Raw genomic sequence first — 16,107 nt, 5'->3', positions numbered from 1 at the left:
TATATGTAATATATATGCAATATCATTTTCATTCACACACCAGAAAATACTAGTGTATTTAACAGCTAAATGTGACAATGCATAGTAAATGGGCTCTACATCTTCTTTGAGATGTTAGCACCGCCAAATGGCCACATGGTAAAAGGACCTGTGACATAAAAATATGAAAGAAATACAACTCAGTATCACTAAGATGACACACACATGCAGGCTGGCAGTTCCTACACAAAAATCTGCAGGGCCAGATATTGCAGATTGAAAAGCTGAAGCATTACGGCATTGGCTGGGGGCTTTTCTCAAGCCTTGCCCTCAAACCTCAGTGCATTGTCCAATGCAGCAATCACAAGATAAAATGTTATGTTGTGTTTGTTTATACTCTTTCACATTCTAATCAAGTGTTAAGCCACTAAAGCAATTAGGTTTGTCTAATATGTCAGTAAAGCAGTAATATGTATGATCACAAAGATCAGACAAAGCCTCTACACATCTATACTGCTTATCTGGAGTATGGTTGAGTATAATAGTCAAAAGGTCCCATATGTCTTTTCCCAGGAATATTTTCCAGCATCGCTTGACGGAGCACAAAGTTTTTGCAGACCAGATGGTGTTTATAATTGCTCCTGCATATTCTGATGTTCCCTGGGTCTACTACCAGCTAGAACATGAAGAGTGTCATTCAGAAAATCACAATGCTGACTGGCATGCGGATTCAGCCAGGAAAGTGATTGTTCAGCACTCTTTTTGACACAAACCCCGGGACAATCCTTCAACCAATATGTTTCTTTTTACATTATTTGCCTTGATAAACAGTTTCAAACTCATTTTGTTTCTCTGAAAATCAACTGTTAAAATGTCTGAAGGAAGCCCCAGCTTATGGACTTTCAGGCCTGATAGTTGCACATAACTATGTGGCTCCACAGGAAGACGGGTAGGGGTCGTGGCAACATCACACAAAAGCTCAAGACTGTCAGTCTCTAAAAAACACATTTAGTGAATCATCAATAATGAATAAATGAATGGCAAGTCAAAGCGTTTTACATAATAATCAATAAATAAACACTGAGCTATTCACACACTCTCTTTCTCTCACACACACGCACACAGGCAGACAAAAAGTGGCTTCCAGATGCCACACGATGACATGTAAAACACCAAAAAAAAAGGTCTGGGCATGTTTGAGTTGTCTGGTCATGTTACACTAAAAGTGGGTAAAAGGCCAGCAGAATGAGACATGATAGGTGCTCAGTTATGGGGATAATGGAACAGACAGACTCTCCTTTGAGACCTTTGTGACATTGCACTTGTTTTTAAGGTGCAAAAGCTGACGGTGAGAAAAGTAACAGCACAGAGCTTGAAGAGAAGAAGAAGAACTGATGCAAAAAGAAAATGGAAAATAATTTTGTGTTTCTGGTATATATGTTAAATAAAGGTTAGGGTGAGGAGGTATTTGTTGGTTGTGCTCTCTGGACTGCCTGTGGGGGTGACCACAACCTCTCCAAACACTTTTGATGGGCTAAAACTGGTGATACTGGTCGATCTTATATAACTGATAAGATGAGAGGACTCTGTAGACTACTTTAAATCAGCTTAGCGGAAATCAAGCTGCTCATACGAGTAGTATGACTGACTCAGAAAATATCTGCTTCACTCTAACTTCTGGGAGTAACCCAATAAAAACATCCCCCTCTTCAAAAAATTCTGACATTACTTCAATGACTCTCTAAACAGATACATTAAACCGGACCTAAGACAAAACAATTGCAGCAGATGTCATGACAAAGAGTCTTTCTGGACTGTATTTCCTCCTTAGAAGCTTGATGAATGTGAGGTAGAGGTGACAAAGTTGGCCCACTGTGCTTTTTTTGGTCTGTCTCAAGATGTAAGATATCTAAAACCTGTTACACAGTAGCACTGGAATTCATGTTAGGGATTCTTTGCACAGGAGCCACTAAAGTCCTTGAAGATATCTGAAGATCAAGATTCCTTGAATAGTTCATGCAGTTTTATTTGCAAACTCAGAGGGAGCCAGACTGAATTTACAATGGCATGCAGTGCAAGGAAACAACACCAGACAAACGCTTGCCATTACACAAAGCCGTAGCTCGTAATAGCTTCTTAGTCTCCAAAGAAATCAAATTTTTGTGAAAAGTATTTATTTAAAGTTTAAACTGACATCTCAAAGCTAAACTTTAAAATAACTGACAGAACAATCTGATAGAAAATTGGAATTTTCGAGTCATTACATTTTAAATGCAATGGTACATATAGCCAATAATTGGCTATATACTGAACACATTTATTTTTCTTATACAGTTGTGGTCAGAAGTGTATATACACTCAGCATGGTAATTTTGGTCTTTTAATGAATTCTTTGAACTTTCTTTTGCTACAAGCATGCCTCTTACCATATATTCCAGGAGCTGGAACAAACCATTTTAGGAGGGGGGTGGGGGGTATTTATACTTTTGTTGTCAAAATGTTTCGTCTCAATCAAGTACTGTATGCTTTTTATATTTTTAGTAGTGTGTCACACAAACAGCAAATATTGTCAAAAAAATAAGTAAGAAATCTTTGGGGGTGCTTTGATTCAAAAAGCACCCCCAAAGATGGGCTGAAATCGCCCAAAATGGGCTGAAATCGCCCCTGGCCCCACGTATTAAAATGTTTAAGAAAGCCTGTATAAATGCACACACTAAGTATGTATAAAGTTGCATAGAGGAAAATTTTTAAATAAGTTCACACATGTGCACCCAGTTCTTTTTTTCTTTCTTAGGCATTAACGGTGTATAATGTAAAGTCGTTCCACTGCAGTGAATGTACAGCAAAAGGAGCGTAGTTCAAAAGAATGAATTGAAAATCAAAGTTACGACATTCATAAATTTCTGATCTCAGCTGCATGCTTTTTGTGGAAAAAAAAAGACATATAAACGCACAAATACACAAAAAGCTGAGATTAAAATATTATACTGTCTAAAAAAATGTTTTCAAATCATCACATGATGGTAGGGTAGAAATGTAGATTTTACAAATACATACAGTTTGAAGCAGGGAGCGCAGTGTCCCATTTATCCGGAAGCACGTGAAGGCAGCAGAAGTCACGCGTTGTTTGTACAAATATGGCGGACTATGGCGAGTCATTGGAGTCTTGGCTTAGTAAGTATATATTTAAACTCTTTCCCCCCGCTATTTATTCCTGACAGAAGTAGTCGCGTATGCTCTACGTTAACTTGGTTGTGCTAAATATTAGTTGCACTCGTATGACACAACTGCACTTGGAATTTACCATGCTAATTCATCTGTGTTGTCACAAGAGGTTAGCACGGTCAGCTGCTGTCAACTGATGGTTGATACACGACAAATATTAACCCTTTTTGAATTATTATTATTATTCGTTTCCGGTGGTTATAGTTGGTATGCCTAGAAAGATATGAGTGTTTTGTATTAAACTGGGTCTCCATAATGCACTTATACGTTTGCTTCCTGAAACACCTTTAGGCTTTAACCGAAGTTTAACACAATCTGAAAACGACAAACATAAACAGGATCAGTAAAGTGTCTTGCGGTTTAGTAAGAGTGAATTCACATTAAGCTGAATATTTTTGAACAACTAATTGTTCGTAAGGTGGTCTGGGAATGGAGGGAGCTCGATGCTGGAGGGCTGATTGGATTCTTGGTAGTAAACAAATCTGTAGTCTTCAGTGGCTGTCCTTGGATTTAGGTGAACCAAAGAAGCTGTCAGAGTTGTATGTTCATGAGATTTTATATTTTTTTGTTTCAGACAAAGCCACTAACCCTTCAAACCGGCAGGAAGACTGGGAGTATATTATGAGTTTCTGTGATCAAATCAATAAGGAGCTAGAAGGGTACGGCCACGTACATTTAATAACCCCAGCCTCTCCCTGCACTCATAATCAAATCGTGTGTCCCCTCCTTGTGGTAAACACACAAGCCTTTGTATTTCTTACATTATTGAGTTTGCATTGCATTGTTTGAATTGCCTTTCTGGCATATTTTCAGTCCACAGATATCTGTCAGACTGTTGGCATACAAGATTCAATCACCACAGGAATGGGAAGCAATGCAAGCATTAACGGTGTGTGGTGGATTTATTTCACTGTGTTTTTCATTCTGATATTAGTAAAGATACTTGTTTGGGTTTTTTTTTTTTTTTTTTAAAGAATATTTTTTGAGCTTGTTTTTGTTTTTGCAGGTTCTTGAAGCTTGTATGAAGAATTGTGGGCGAAGGTTTCACAACGAAGTTGGGAAATTTAAGTTTTTGAATGAATTAATTAAGGTGGTTTCACCCAAAGTAAGTACCAAATGTTTTACATTTGCAGACAGCATCATACTTTGAGTTGTTGTTTTCCTTTATTAAGCAGTTCGTCTACATCTTTTTTTAGTACCTGGGAGATAAAGTGTCAGAACAAGTGAAGAAAAAAGTGATAGAGATGCTGTATAGTTGGACAGTGTCTCTGCCAGATGAAACAAAGATTGCTGAAGCATATCAGATGCTGAAATTACAGGGTGAGACATACACAGCTTCAAAAATGATTAAATATACTGAGTGAAATTTAAACATTATGAAGTGATCACAGTAAAAATCCAAAAATCACAGCGTGCATTGTGCTATGAAGTCCTGAAGCTGTCTTTACCAAAGTTCAAAGCTACCTGTTTTTATTTTTAGGTATTGTTTTAGCTGACCCTGAAATTCCTCTTGATGCCACATTAATACCATCACCTTCTCCACGACCCAAGAATCCTGTGTTTGAGGATGAGAAGAAGAGCAAAGTAAGAGAAACTATTTTAGGATATTGTGTGAATGCCGCTTCTCATTAACTGCAATTAATTCTTGTTTTCACTTCTCCCGTCTCTGTTACGGATGTAGGTTTTTAATTATAGGTTATTCGGCATTATTTAAGATGGTATATCACTTATACCTCAGAAGATAATAGTACAATAGTGCATTTCAGGATGGAGCTCATTTGGTAGCTTAGGAGTCAGTGGCTATATGAGTCATCATGGAAAAAATGTGGCCCTGCAAACACCTTTTGTTGCACACTGAGAGATGTTTATATGTCTGGATTTATGTTGGTGCATTTTGTCAACGCAGTAGCATCTCAACTCTGCATTATGCACCCCCATAGGGATGAAGAATGACAAGATTGTGCTGATCCTAATGTTGTTATAGGTCTTGTTTGTAGTTCAGTTGACCTATTGATTCATATTCTTTTCTTTCTGTGCTGAAAATAAGTATGCCTACGCAGGTTTTCAGTACCACTCAGTCTTCATATTATGGCCACACTGCAGAAACTATACTGAGAAAGACCTGTATGCGACTCAGGTGTGCAAAAATGCAGCAGTTCTGAACTTAACATTTCTTTTGCAATTAACAGCAAAAACAGCAAGCACTGGTAAAATGATTAAGCTCACAGGCTAATGATTCCAATGGATTGGGCAATTAAGCACTGGTTGTCAATTAGAACTTCCTGATTCCAGCTTCTAGTCAAAATAAAAGTGCGATGTGAAGATCAATGGTCAAAGAAATGAGTTGTTGAATAATGCAGTAATTAACACTATTAAATATGTATGGCATAACCGTGAGTTGAGATTATCTGTGGCCATAAATTGCCAGAGTTACATGAGAACCATTCTGATATATGCACTTAAATACAAAGCTACAGGCAGAACACAGTTAGCGTAGCCTTGGGCAGTCAGAGAAACCGTTTAAAAACACTTCAGAGATATGGATAAAGTTCAGTGAAAAAAGTCTAATGCTTTCAGAACAGATTTTGAATAATCTTTGCTTTGTGACAGCTGTGAGCTAGCTTCTTTTCCCAAGGCCTGTTATGCTTCACTTACTATCTGATGACATTAACTTCACAAGCTTTGGCCGATATCCCAACTGAAGCCCTGAAATACTGGCCGTTTGTCTTCAGCAGCTCAGCTAACAGATTCCAGCTGATGGCTTTTCAGTCTGTTCTTGCCAGTACCTCTATGCCGTTTTCATGCTTGAATAGGAAACTTTGATTATTGGATTTTCTCACTACATACTTAAAATCGAAACACTCCAAAAGATCAAACGAAGAGAATCTCTCATGGCTGTCTCTTTGGGGGGTTTTCGAAATCCTTTCTCACTCTTGCATCATGATTTCCATTGTGGCATTTCACAGAAATCAAGACCAACTTTGTACATTTATGATGCTGCTTAACTAGCTCATTGGTTGCTACAAATATATTGGGTTTACAGGTAGGTGTGTGGGTGTTTACTTTGGGTTCACAGCAGTTGATCTAATAGTTCTCCTATCTCTCTGCAGAGATTATCAGAACTGCTGAAGAGCAAAAAGCCAGAAGATCTGCAAGAGGCTAACAGGCTCATCAAGAACATGGTCAAGGAGGTGTGTCAATGTCAGATGAAATGTTTTTGTTGTAATATTTGAGTATGAATGAAGTCGGACCTCTGGCTGCTCTCTTTTGGAGACATTTTACCTCCTTACATCAGGAATAAAGAGTCTGATCAACAAATACTAACAAATGTAGTTTTTCTTTTTCAGGATGAGGTGAGAACACAGAAAGCAACAAAGCAAAAAAGCACACTGGAGGCGGTGAACAACAGCGTCAAACTACTTAATGAGATGCTTGCACATTTCAACCCAGAAGACTCCACAGACGCAGACAGGGAGCTTATTAGGGTTCGTTATTTACTGGCTAAGATTCAAATGACCTTTTTGAAAAGATTGATCTGTCTATCATTAGTTGACCTTTCTGGAAATACTAATAGAAAATTCCAAATGTTTCCCATACAACCTTTAAGCAGTTTGAGGTAATTCTGGGCTTTTTAATTTATAATCCCCTATGAATAATTTCTGAATTAGTTTGAAATTCTAAACTTATTTTATTTATTTTTATTATTATTGTTATTATTTTTTTTAGTTTAGTCCCTTTTTTAAATAATGATTTCTTTTTCATTGTTTTCCAGGAGCTGTATGGTGATTGTGACAAACTCAGGCAAACGGTAGTTCAGCTTGCTACTGAGACCGAGGATAATGACAGTAGTTTGGGTAATAAAATATTTGATTTGTTTATTCTGCTGAAATGTCTTGCTCAGTTTTCTTGGGTCTGATTCACCCATCAGACCCAGGTGACTCAGAATTATTCTGCTCACAGTTTGTGAATTGTCAGTGTCTTCACTTGTCTTCTCAAGGTTATATTAAATCTCACCCTGGTCTAATTTATTTTGAAATTCACATGTTAGGAGACATCTTGCAGGCCAATGATGACCTCTCTCAGGTTATTAATTTATATAAGAAGATTGTGGAAGGACAAACCATGAATGGAGAGACTGGAGGACGCCAAACACAAACGTCAGTCAGTGCAGGTAAATTTGAAGTGTAGGTCATTCTAATCAGAGAGAACAGTTCCTAACTATTCTACCATTTGGCATGGTTGTTTGTGACATGTTCTCAGTGGGGTGTATGTGGTATTGACTTTAGTGTTGTGCCTGTCAAAACTGATTAATGCACAGTCAGCACTAGCGTGGCCACACTGAAAGCTTATTGCGTTTGATGCAGGACTTTGCTGAGAATCCCGTCTACCATGTTTTTTAAAATGTGTTATAATGTGTAAAGTACACATAAGGATAATCTTAAGAGTGGATATCCTGTCTAACCTGAGAAAGGAATAACACTTTTAAGTGAATGGCCTTTGTGCGTATTGGAATGGTGTGTACCGTTTACAAGCAAGGTTTGGTCTCAGTATTATTTTTAGGGGAAGTTTTATTGGTGAAGACTGACAGTACTACTGCTTTGAGTGCATTTACATACTGTATCTGATAGGCACTGGAAGCACAAATCAATCAGAGATTTTGATTGATCTGGTGGGTCTGGACATCCAGAGCTCCTCTGCATCTGAGCAGCAACCTCCAGCATCTTCGCAGTCATTTCCTGCTGACCTGTTGTGTGGATCAGCTGCCACTGACCCACCGTCCCAGAGTGTTAACGTACCCTCCACAGCACTGTCACTGCTGGATGAAGAGCTGCTGTCTTTAGGTAACATTCAGCATGATGTGGATTAATCACACTGATTTATTTTTTTAATTTTGGAACTGAATGTTAAAGAGGACCTATTACGCTTTTCTTTCTTTTTTTCTTTTTTTGTATTACTGTGTATTGTTGCTATAGTGCATCCATAGTATAGTGGTTAACACATTTGTCTTAAGACTCATGATTTGAGACTAGGGTCCCAAGCTAGTGTACTTCTGGTGCAGGTCCCAAGCCTGGATAAATGGGAAGGTTGCATCAAATCCAACACAAGCGTGTGACCCCTTAGGAAACAAAGGAGCAGCCAAAAGTACCTTCTTCTATAGTTGTATTTTCACAGTGCTGATACATGAGCCAAAAACTCAGGCATCAGACTGCTCTAAACACTCATGGAAGTTGGTTGATAAGTGAGTTGGAAACTATTTTGTTTCAGGTAGTGTATGAACTTTGGCCTGTACCGTGAGCCTGTACAAATTTAACAAAGCTAAACTGTATGTTAAGCAGCGCTACTGTGGTCCAACAATGAAAATTTGGAGTTAAATATCAAAATAATGGGTCCCGTTTAACAATTGTATCAGAATTTATAGATTTTGATGCAAATTCTGTCACAATTGTTTTTATTTACAGGCCTCAATGAACCTATTACTGAGCTTAATAAATCAACACATGGAAACCCAAGCAATCCGTTGCCATCTACTCAGGTATTTAAGTGAATTAATTTAAAGTCATTTTAAGTGTTGTCTTGTTGGTTAGAAGTGTTTTTATTCCCTTGATTTCCAGGATTCCAGTCAAGATTTGGATCTTTTTGACACTTTACCCACAGTTCCTGTGTTTTCTACGCCTTCTCTCTTTCTGGATGCCCTCTCTACAACAGGAGCCTCAGCTAATCCTTCCAAGACTTCTACACCAGCTTCTTCCTTAAACTTCACTGGCCCTGTCTTTTCTACACCTCTGGCTTCAACAACATCCCTTTCAACAACACCCATTTCAACAACATCCCTTTCAACAACATCAGTCATATCCCCACAGCCCTTCAGTTCTATATTGACCACCGTGGCTCCAGCTGCTCCTCCTCAGTCATTCAGCTTGACCTCATCTGTTCCCTCAGCCGCCAATATCACCCCTCAACTAATTTCAAGTTCGACTTTGGACTTCCACTCTCCATCGCTTTCTCCAGGTCAGATCCTGCAAGATCTCACTTTGCTGGATCTGGGCAACAATAATAGGTGAGTAATACATGTGCTGTTGTGTAAAATTCTGTAGACTGGGTCACTCCATCTGTACACTTTCACACATTTTTATTATTATTATTTTTTATAAAGAAACCCAGTATAAGGTGCAATCTCTTCATTCCATTAAGACTGTGTCTCTTAATCAATTTTAAAGATGGTATTTATTATTATCTCTTTTATTGGGACAGCTGTTGAACATAACAGTAGTTTGCCTTTTTACACTTTCTTTGCTGTCACATTTTAACTTATAATTGAAAAATAAAGAAGAGAAAAGAAAGGAAGAAGAAAAAGGCAAAAAACAAACAACAAAAAAAAAAACTAGGGTTAGGAGGCAGCAGGGCAGGTAGGTTTACGTAGTACTCAGGGTTGTAACATCATACACAAAATCACACATATGCATAGCATAGTCTGTCCATTTAGACCATATTCCGTAGAATGTATCCCTCTGAAGTTTAAGAGAAAATGACACTTTTTCCATCGTATAGATCTCTTGTACAGAATGTATCCAGTCTTCTATCGTTGGTGGTTCAGGCTTAAGCCATCTTCTCGTAAGAGGCTTTTTAGTTGCGGCCAGAAGGATATACAGGAGTCTTCTGTCATTGGAATTCAGTTTATCCACTGGTGCATTGCACAAAAAGTTGAAGGAAAAACACATGAAAAAACATTTTGTAAATGATCATGGATTAGAGACCAATACTGGCGAATAACTTTACAGTCCCAAAAGATGTGGAAATGATGTGGAAAGTCAAATGATTTTGGATTCCACTATTGATTATTTACCCTAGCATTTCCAGAAGTGTTTCAAGCAGAAGTGTTATAGGAACAGTGTTGTGTGTGTGTGTGTGTTTTTGTTTTTTTGTTCTCTGACAAGCTAGTTCAGTTCCACAGCTACAATAAGGCAGAGAAAGCCTTTCATACCACATGCTATACACATGTGCCAAATAATGATAGTCATTACTTCAACTGATGTAACAAAAGGATTTCCCAAGTGGAGGATAAATATTTATGATCTCATAATTTCTCTCTACAGTACAACTGGTGTGCTGAACATTTACTACATGTTGTTTTTATACATATGGGTCCATAAGTAGTCTAATACTTAGACACTGACACAGTTTCTGCAAACTGTTGCAATGTATTTTAAATTACTGAAGTGCCAACTTTCAGATTTTAATTTAAGAGATTTAATAAAAGCATGGCCGTAACTGTTTAGGATTTTCACAAATTTTTATACATAGTCAGTTTTCAGAGACTCAAAGATAATTGGACAAACTAACATCATTTTTATTTTATTATTTATTTATTTTTTTAATAATTATTTTTATTTTATTTTCAGTTGTTACAGACGGGACAGACATGACTGAGGGATAGGAAAGGGGGAGAGAGAGATGAAGGAAAAGAAAAACAGAAGGGAGGAGGGACAGTGAGAATGGGCACTTAAAAAGAGAAAGAAGAGGGGAAAAAAAGTCTCCTGGATCACCTGTTGAGAGAAAAAGAAGAGAAAACAAGCAAAAACAACAGAGCAACATACTAAACACAACACAATCACGTTAATCTAGCTAAGTGTAAACAGCAGTAAATACTAAATATTGAATGTTGTTGTGCAGCACGTAGGACCGACAGCACACAATGTGCTTGGAAATAGCAGCCAATAAAGGTGTAGTTTATGTCTATGAACAGTGAACACCCGTGTGCACACCTGTGTGGATCAGCGCGCTTATATTCAAAAGGTTTCCCCATGTAATGGTCTGCTAGAGGATGTAGAGAGCCATAGCCCCGTCCCCCAGGGCATGAAGCAGGCATGGAGGAGATCCAGGCTCCAGACATCCAGAGGCCCCAGAGTGCGAGAGCCCAAGGAGGACCACCGGAGGGGCATCCGTGCCACCCTCCTGGGAAGAGCTGAGGAGAGCCCCAGATGAGGGGTCACCCAATAGCCACGGAGCAGAAGCCAGAGGGGGCTGCAGTGGCGTGCCCGCCGGCTCTGCCGGCAGCCAGCTGTGCCAGAGTGAACCGAGCCGCAGGCCCAGAGGCCCGAGGGCCCCCTTTGCCCCGAAAATTAACATCATTTTAAATGTAAGAAACCCATCCCAGCTGCCATAGGATAAGAGGCAGGTTACCAGTCCGTCACGGGGCTAACACAGAGGCAGACAACCATTTGCACACATTCACAACTCTGGACAATTTAAAATCACCAGTTAACCTAACCCTACTAATGCATGCTTTTGGACTGTGAGGAAGCTGGAGTACCCAGAGAAAACCCACGCAGACACTGGAAGAGCATGCAAATGCGAAACTCCCAGGACCACCTTCTAACCACGTACCAGTGTGCTGGTTAGATGTTGTAAAGTTATTTTCATTTGTCTTCTGTGGTCTTTCAATTGTTTTAGTGAATGCCAGTAATTTTTATTTTATTCATTTTATATCTTGTCAGGTTGTTCATTTGTTAAGGATGTCCTCCCTCACTTGCATCAAACTCTCTTTGGGACTCAGATTGAGATTGCCAGTCAATAGCAACAAGTTCGGCGCTTCAGAGCTTTTGTGTTTAATTTGCATTGAAAAAATGAGGAGACAGACTTAATCTGGCCAAGAAACTACTTGTTAGTCACTTGTCCAATTACAGTTGAGTCTCTGAAAATAGGGGGCGTTGTATAAGTTGTAGTACTTTTGTTAAACTCACCGAATCCAATTTATCAGTCTGCACTTGCATCACATTTTGATTGTGGAATGTTAAAAGCCACTGTGGTGGTGTACAGAGGCAAAATTACAAAAAATGTCGGTTTTTTTCCAAACATTTTCTTTGCTCTTTGTCTTTCAGTCTTGAAGCCACATCCACCCAAATTATATCAGAAGGAATACATGCATGGTCTGCTCCTCTGTCTATCAAGAGTCAGGCAGATGACAGCCCTCTGTTGCGCTCTCTGTCCCCTGTTCTACCCCTGAGCCAGTCAAGTCCAGGTAGAGGACAAGAGGTGTCCCTGGCCAATGTATTTGTCCCTCTTGATACCATTAAGCCAAGTGAGTTCACTAAGTGGTCTTTACTGACTATATGTTTATCTCTAAGTGAAGGTTTTTGTAGCCCATTGGAGTGTATGCTCACTGCTCAGGGTCCTTGACAAGATTAATTTGAGGTCAAACCAGATCATCTGATGTCTTTCTGAAGGTTTTCAGTGATGGAAAAATGGTGTTTACTCTATTAAGCACTTAACACTATTTTAAGTGCTTAAAACCTATTGGAAATGTATATTTCTGAAGTAGATTTTCACTGAAAAGGACCAGTGTAAAAGCTGTTCAAAAAAAGCTTTATGTTCTCAAAATGTGAAGATGTATTTTGTTTTTATTAGGACATTTTTGTTTTGCCAACCAGTAATTTGAAATGTTGGCTGCTATTTGACCATCTATCTACTTCGATAGAAAATCCTGTAGAGAGAATAATCACCTGAGAGATTTTGGGAACGCATTCGTGCCTGCGTACTGCAGATGGTTCACTGACCCCTAGGTGTTTTTTGTCAAAACATAATTGTTAGATGGGAGATAATGAACATATGGTCATTACTGGTGACAGTGAAAAAGTGAATAACAAATTGACAGTGAAAAACTTACTAATACTGTTAGTTTTATGTTCTCACTGTGGTCGGAAATTAAGCATCGCAGCATGCACGAAAGGAACGATGTGCATGAAAGCAGAAATCTCTTCTAGCTGACTCAAATGACTGTGTGTACTGGCTTATCAGTTTATGAAGTAATCTCAGTTTATTCTTTTTCTTTGCGCTACCTACACTTTTAGGTAAAGTGTGCCCAGTGACAGCTTATGATAAAAATGGTGTTCGCGTTCTGCTGCATTTCGCCACCGACTTTCCACCAGGCAGGCCGGATGTGCTGGTGATGGTGGCGTCCATGCTTAACACAGCCACTCAGCCGGTGAAGAACATTGTTCTGCAGGCTGCTGTGCCCAGGGTAAAACATGACGTGCATACGTAACACTGTTCCTCCATCATGAGATTAGATTTCAGTAAAAATTGAATTTGGGTGGGATGCAGCTTGTGTTTGATGTATGTGGATGTCTCTTCTGCCAATTCTCCAGACGATGAAAGTAAAACTGCAGCCACCCTCGGGGACAGAGCTGGCCTCTTTTAACCCAATACTTCCCCCTGCTGCCATCACTCAGATCATGCTGCTTGCCAATCCTCTCAAGGTAAAGCTCAGCCTTGAGCTTTTCTGGTGTCCATGCATTTAAGCATTTATTTATTGACAGAGCGCTTACTCAGTTGAGCTGTTCATTCAGTAAAGCACAGTGAAACGTCTTTTACTGTCTTCCTTGTCAATCAATATGAGAAAATAATGGTTAATGGCTCAGTGTGATCCTTAACTGAAATGTTCTGCTTTTATGTCTTGCAGGAAAAGGTCCGGATGAGATATAAATTGGGATTCACGCTGGGAGACCAGCCATTCACAGAAGTGGGGGAGGTGAATGATTTTCCACCTGTTGATAAATGGGGAGCTCTATAGCTCTGTAGGCTGATCGCTATAAGACTACTTGAACGATTTGGCTTTCAGTGTTCTGCTATGGTCAAAAGAAAGCAAAATATTAAAGCTTTCAGGCAGAGTTTCAATATTTGATAAACGTTGGATTTCAGAGAGTTGAAGATGGTCTGCTGATGTAGCACAAATACAGTAATTTTATTACGATACCAGAGGTAGTCAGTGTGATGCAGTTACTAACAAAATGAACTGTCTGAATGCTAATGGTGGTTGTTTGGTGAATTTTAAATATTGTCGTGCTTTCAATTTTTTTAGTACCCTTTTGATATAATTTTAATGTTCCTATTTGTGTCTCTGTTTTATTGGAGAATAGTTGCACTTTAGAAAACGGCAGTCTTGCATAGAGGTTGAAATGATTATGAAACTGTGGTTGTATGAGCAGGTGATCGCAATCAGAGTTTCACATGATTTCTTGATGACTATGTAAGATTTTTACAGTTGAGACAGGCTGAAGCGAACAAGAGCCCCTCTATTTCTGAAAAATCACTCCAATATTGGCTGCTTGGAAATTGGTCACTTCCAGTCTGGCTCAAAACTACAACTGAATACTTTTCTTCTTCTGGGTTTTACAGGAAATCACAGCTCAGCCTCTTATACTCACCACTTATGTTTTTTTTAGTATTTCAGTATTTATTGTCATGAATGTATTTATTTTGGTTAGTGAGGAAGCTATCACAACTCCTAACGTAATTTATGGTGATGCAGTTGTCAGCTGTATTCTGCATACCCCTTATTAATAGATACTTTGAGTATTGTATTAATAGATTAACAAGTTAGTGTGCTTTTCAGAGTCTTTAATGTTACCAAATAGTCATACAGATTTGTTATAAATGTTACATTATTTAGCAAACTAGAGATGGGCTTAACAAGGAAATTTAATTCCTGTCAGAAGAAACGACGGCCATAGGTCAAGGCATAACCACTGGGTAACTTTACATGTGTTCATACAGAATTGTGACCTCTTTATCTCTATCTTCTTGGAGTTATGTGTGCTGGAGGTTCTCTACATATTTCTTATAAGTTTATTTATTTGTCATATTGTTAAATTACCTTGTCATTGCATTTTTGAACAACTACTTCTGTGCATGGATAAATAAAGACTGGGATGGTTTTTATTTATGTTACACCTTTTAACATGACTGTTTTTTTGTTTTGTTTTGTTTTTTTTGTTTGTTTTCAGTGTTCAAAATCAGTGTAAATGCAACTGAATGTTTTTCAATTTTAGAATTGTTATCTCAGGTCCTTAAATTAGCTTGAAAAATGTCTAAGGTATGCAAAACTGCCACATTTTGCCCCATTGAAAGTCATTGAAATACAATTTTTGATCCTACATTTATTTTTGACATTGACTAATTCATTCCGTTATGTTAAGGTTTTATTTTGGAGTACTCTCCTTCAGTTTTTTTTATTTTTATAGTTGCCCACCAGGTGGTACTGCTTTTTCCCATTCAAAGCAAGCAGCAAAATTTTGCCTTTTCTTTTTTTCTGCAAGGCTGCTTTGCTACTGAAATAAATGTTGTTGGATAATCGTATGTGTGAGAGAGAGGTCCACCTTTAAGTCTTTTGTCTTCGTTTATAATGCAGGGTGTGGCTTTCTAATTCAATAACAGTAAATGTGTTGTATTGCATTTTGTCCATCTCCATATTTTGATATTCTTCAAATGTTTGCCTCCCACAAAGACTGCAACAGTCTGAGTTTGAACCTGGGACCTGCACACCATGCCACCAGCTATGCACTGCTGCTGATTGTAAGTTGTGGCCATGGGAAACGCTCAGTGGTGTATATGGACACAGAGGAACTACAGCCTATTTAGGGATGCTCATTTCAGATGGTGTTTGCAGGTAACAAAAATTAATCAGTTCAACTTAACATGTTTCAAGCTGAAGTAGTTTTAAAAGACTCTGTCATTTAAAGTGGAAAAAGTAATACTATATAATATTTTGTTGGTGGGAAGTTACTTTTTAATAGAACCTAGATTATACACTGTAGAAAAAATAAAATGCTGGAAAATCAATGTTTCTGCCAGTCATTAACCTATCCCAGGGCCTAATAAAATCATAGTAAAATACTCCTTAAAATTCTTTTTTTTGCTCTTTATCCTGTTGTTTGCTGTATGTGAAGTGCATTTATATAACCAAACATAGTCCATGTGGTGTATTTATTTATTTTCCAATGCCAGATGGTGAGTACGAACTAGAGATACAGTTCCTGTATCCCCAGATTATATGCATCTAAACTTAGCTTACTCATTTTTATTAACTTGACGATACTGGAGCCATGAACTATATTGCTGTTAAAT

General features: G+C 38.4%; 1 protein-coding gene across 2 annotated transcripts; it reads left to right on the top strand.

Moving 5' to 3' along the window:
• Positions 1–3,074: 3,074 nt before the first annotated feature.
• On the top strand, positions 3,075–15,856 carry gga3a (golgi associated, gamma adaptin ear containing, ARF binding protein 3a). Of its 2 annotated transcripts, XM_005736214.1 has the most exons (18): positions 3,075–3,153; positions 3,779–3,863; positions 4,018–4,093; positions 4,211–4,309; positions 4,401–4,524; positions 4,685–4,788; positions 6,315–6,395; positions 6,552–6,689; positions 6,977–7,058; positions 7,253–7,375; positions 7,833–8,045; positions 8,664–8,737; positions 8,817–9,262; positions 12,084–12,283; positions 13,053–13,222; positions 13,350–13,460; positions 13,664–13,732; positions 15,488–15,856. In XM_005736214.1, exons 1-18 carry the CDS (start codon positions 3,117–3,119, stop codon positions 15,500–15,502), a joined length of 2,247 nt encoding a protein of 748 aa, XP_005736271.1. In that variant the 5' UTR covers positions 3,075–3,116; the 3' UTR covers positions 15,503–15,856. The 2 variants fall into 2 exon arrangements, with proteins under 2 accessions (XP_005736271.1, XP_005736270.1); XM_005736213.1 differs by lacking the exon at positions 15,488–15,856 and having other exon boundaries at positions 13,664–14,931.
• The last annotated feature ends 251 nt before the right edge of the window (positions 15,857–16,107 follow it).

This window comes from Pundamilia nyererei, unplaced genomic scaffold, assembly GCF_000239375.1.
Source record: "Pundamilia nyererei isolate P.nyererei 1_Seehausen unplaced genomic scaffold, PunNye1.0 scaffold00068, whole genome shotgun sequence".
In the NCBI taxonomy this organism is placed as follows: domain Eukaryota; kingdom Metazoa; phylum Chordata; class Actinopteri; order Cichliformes; family Cichlidae; genus Pundamilia; species Pundamilia nyererei.
Note: the sequence above shows the minus strand (reverse complement) of the source record. Positions and strands in the feature narration are given on the sequence as shown.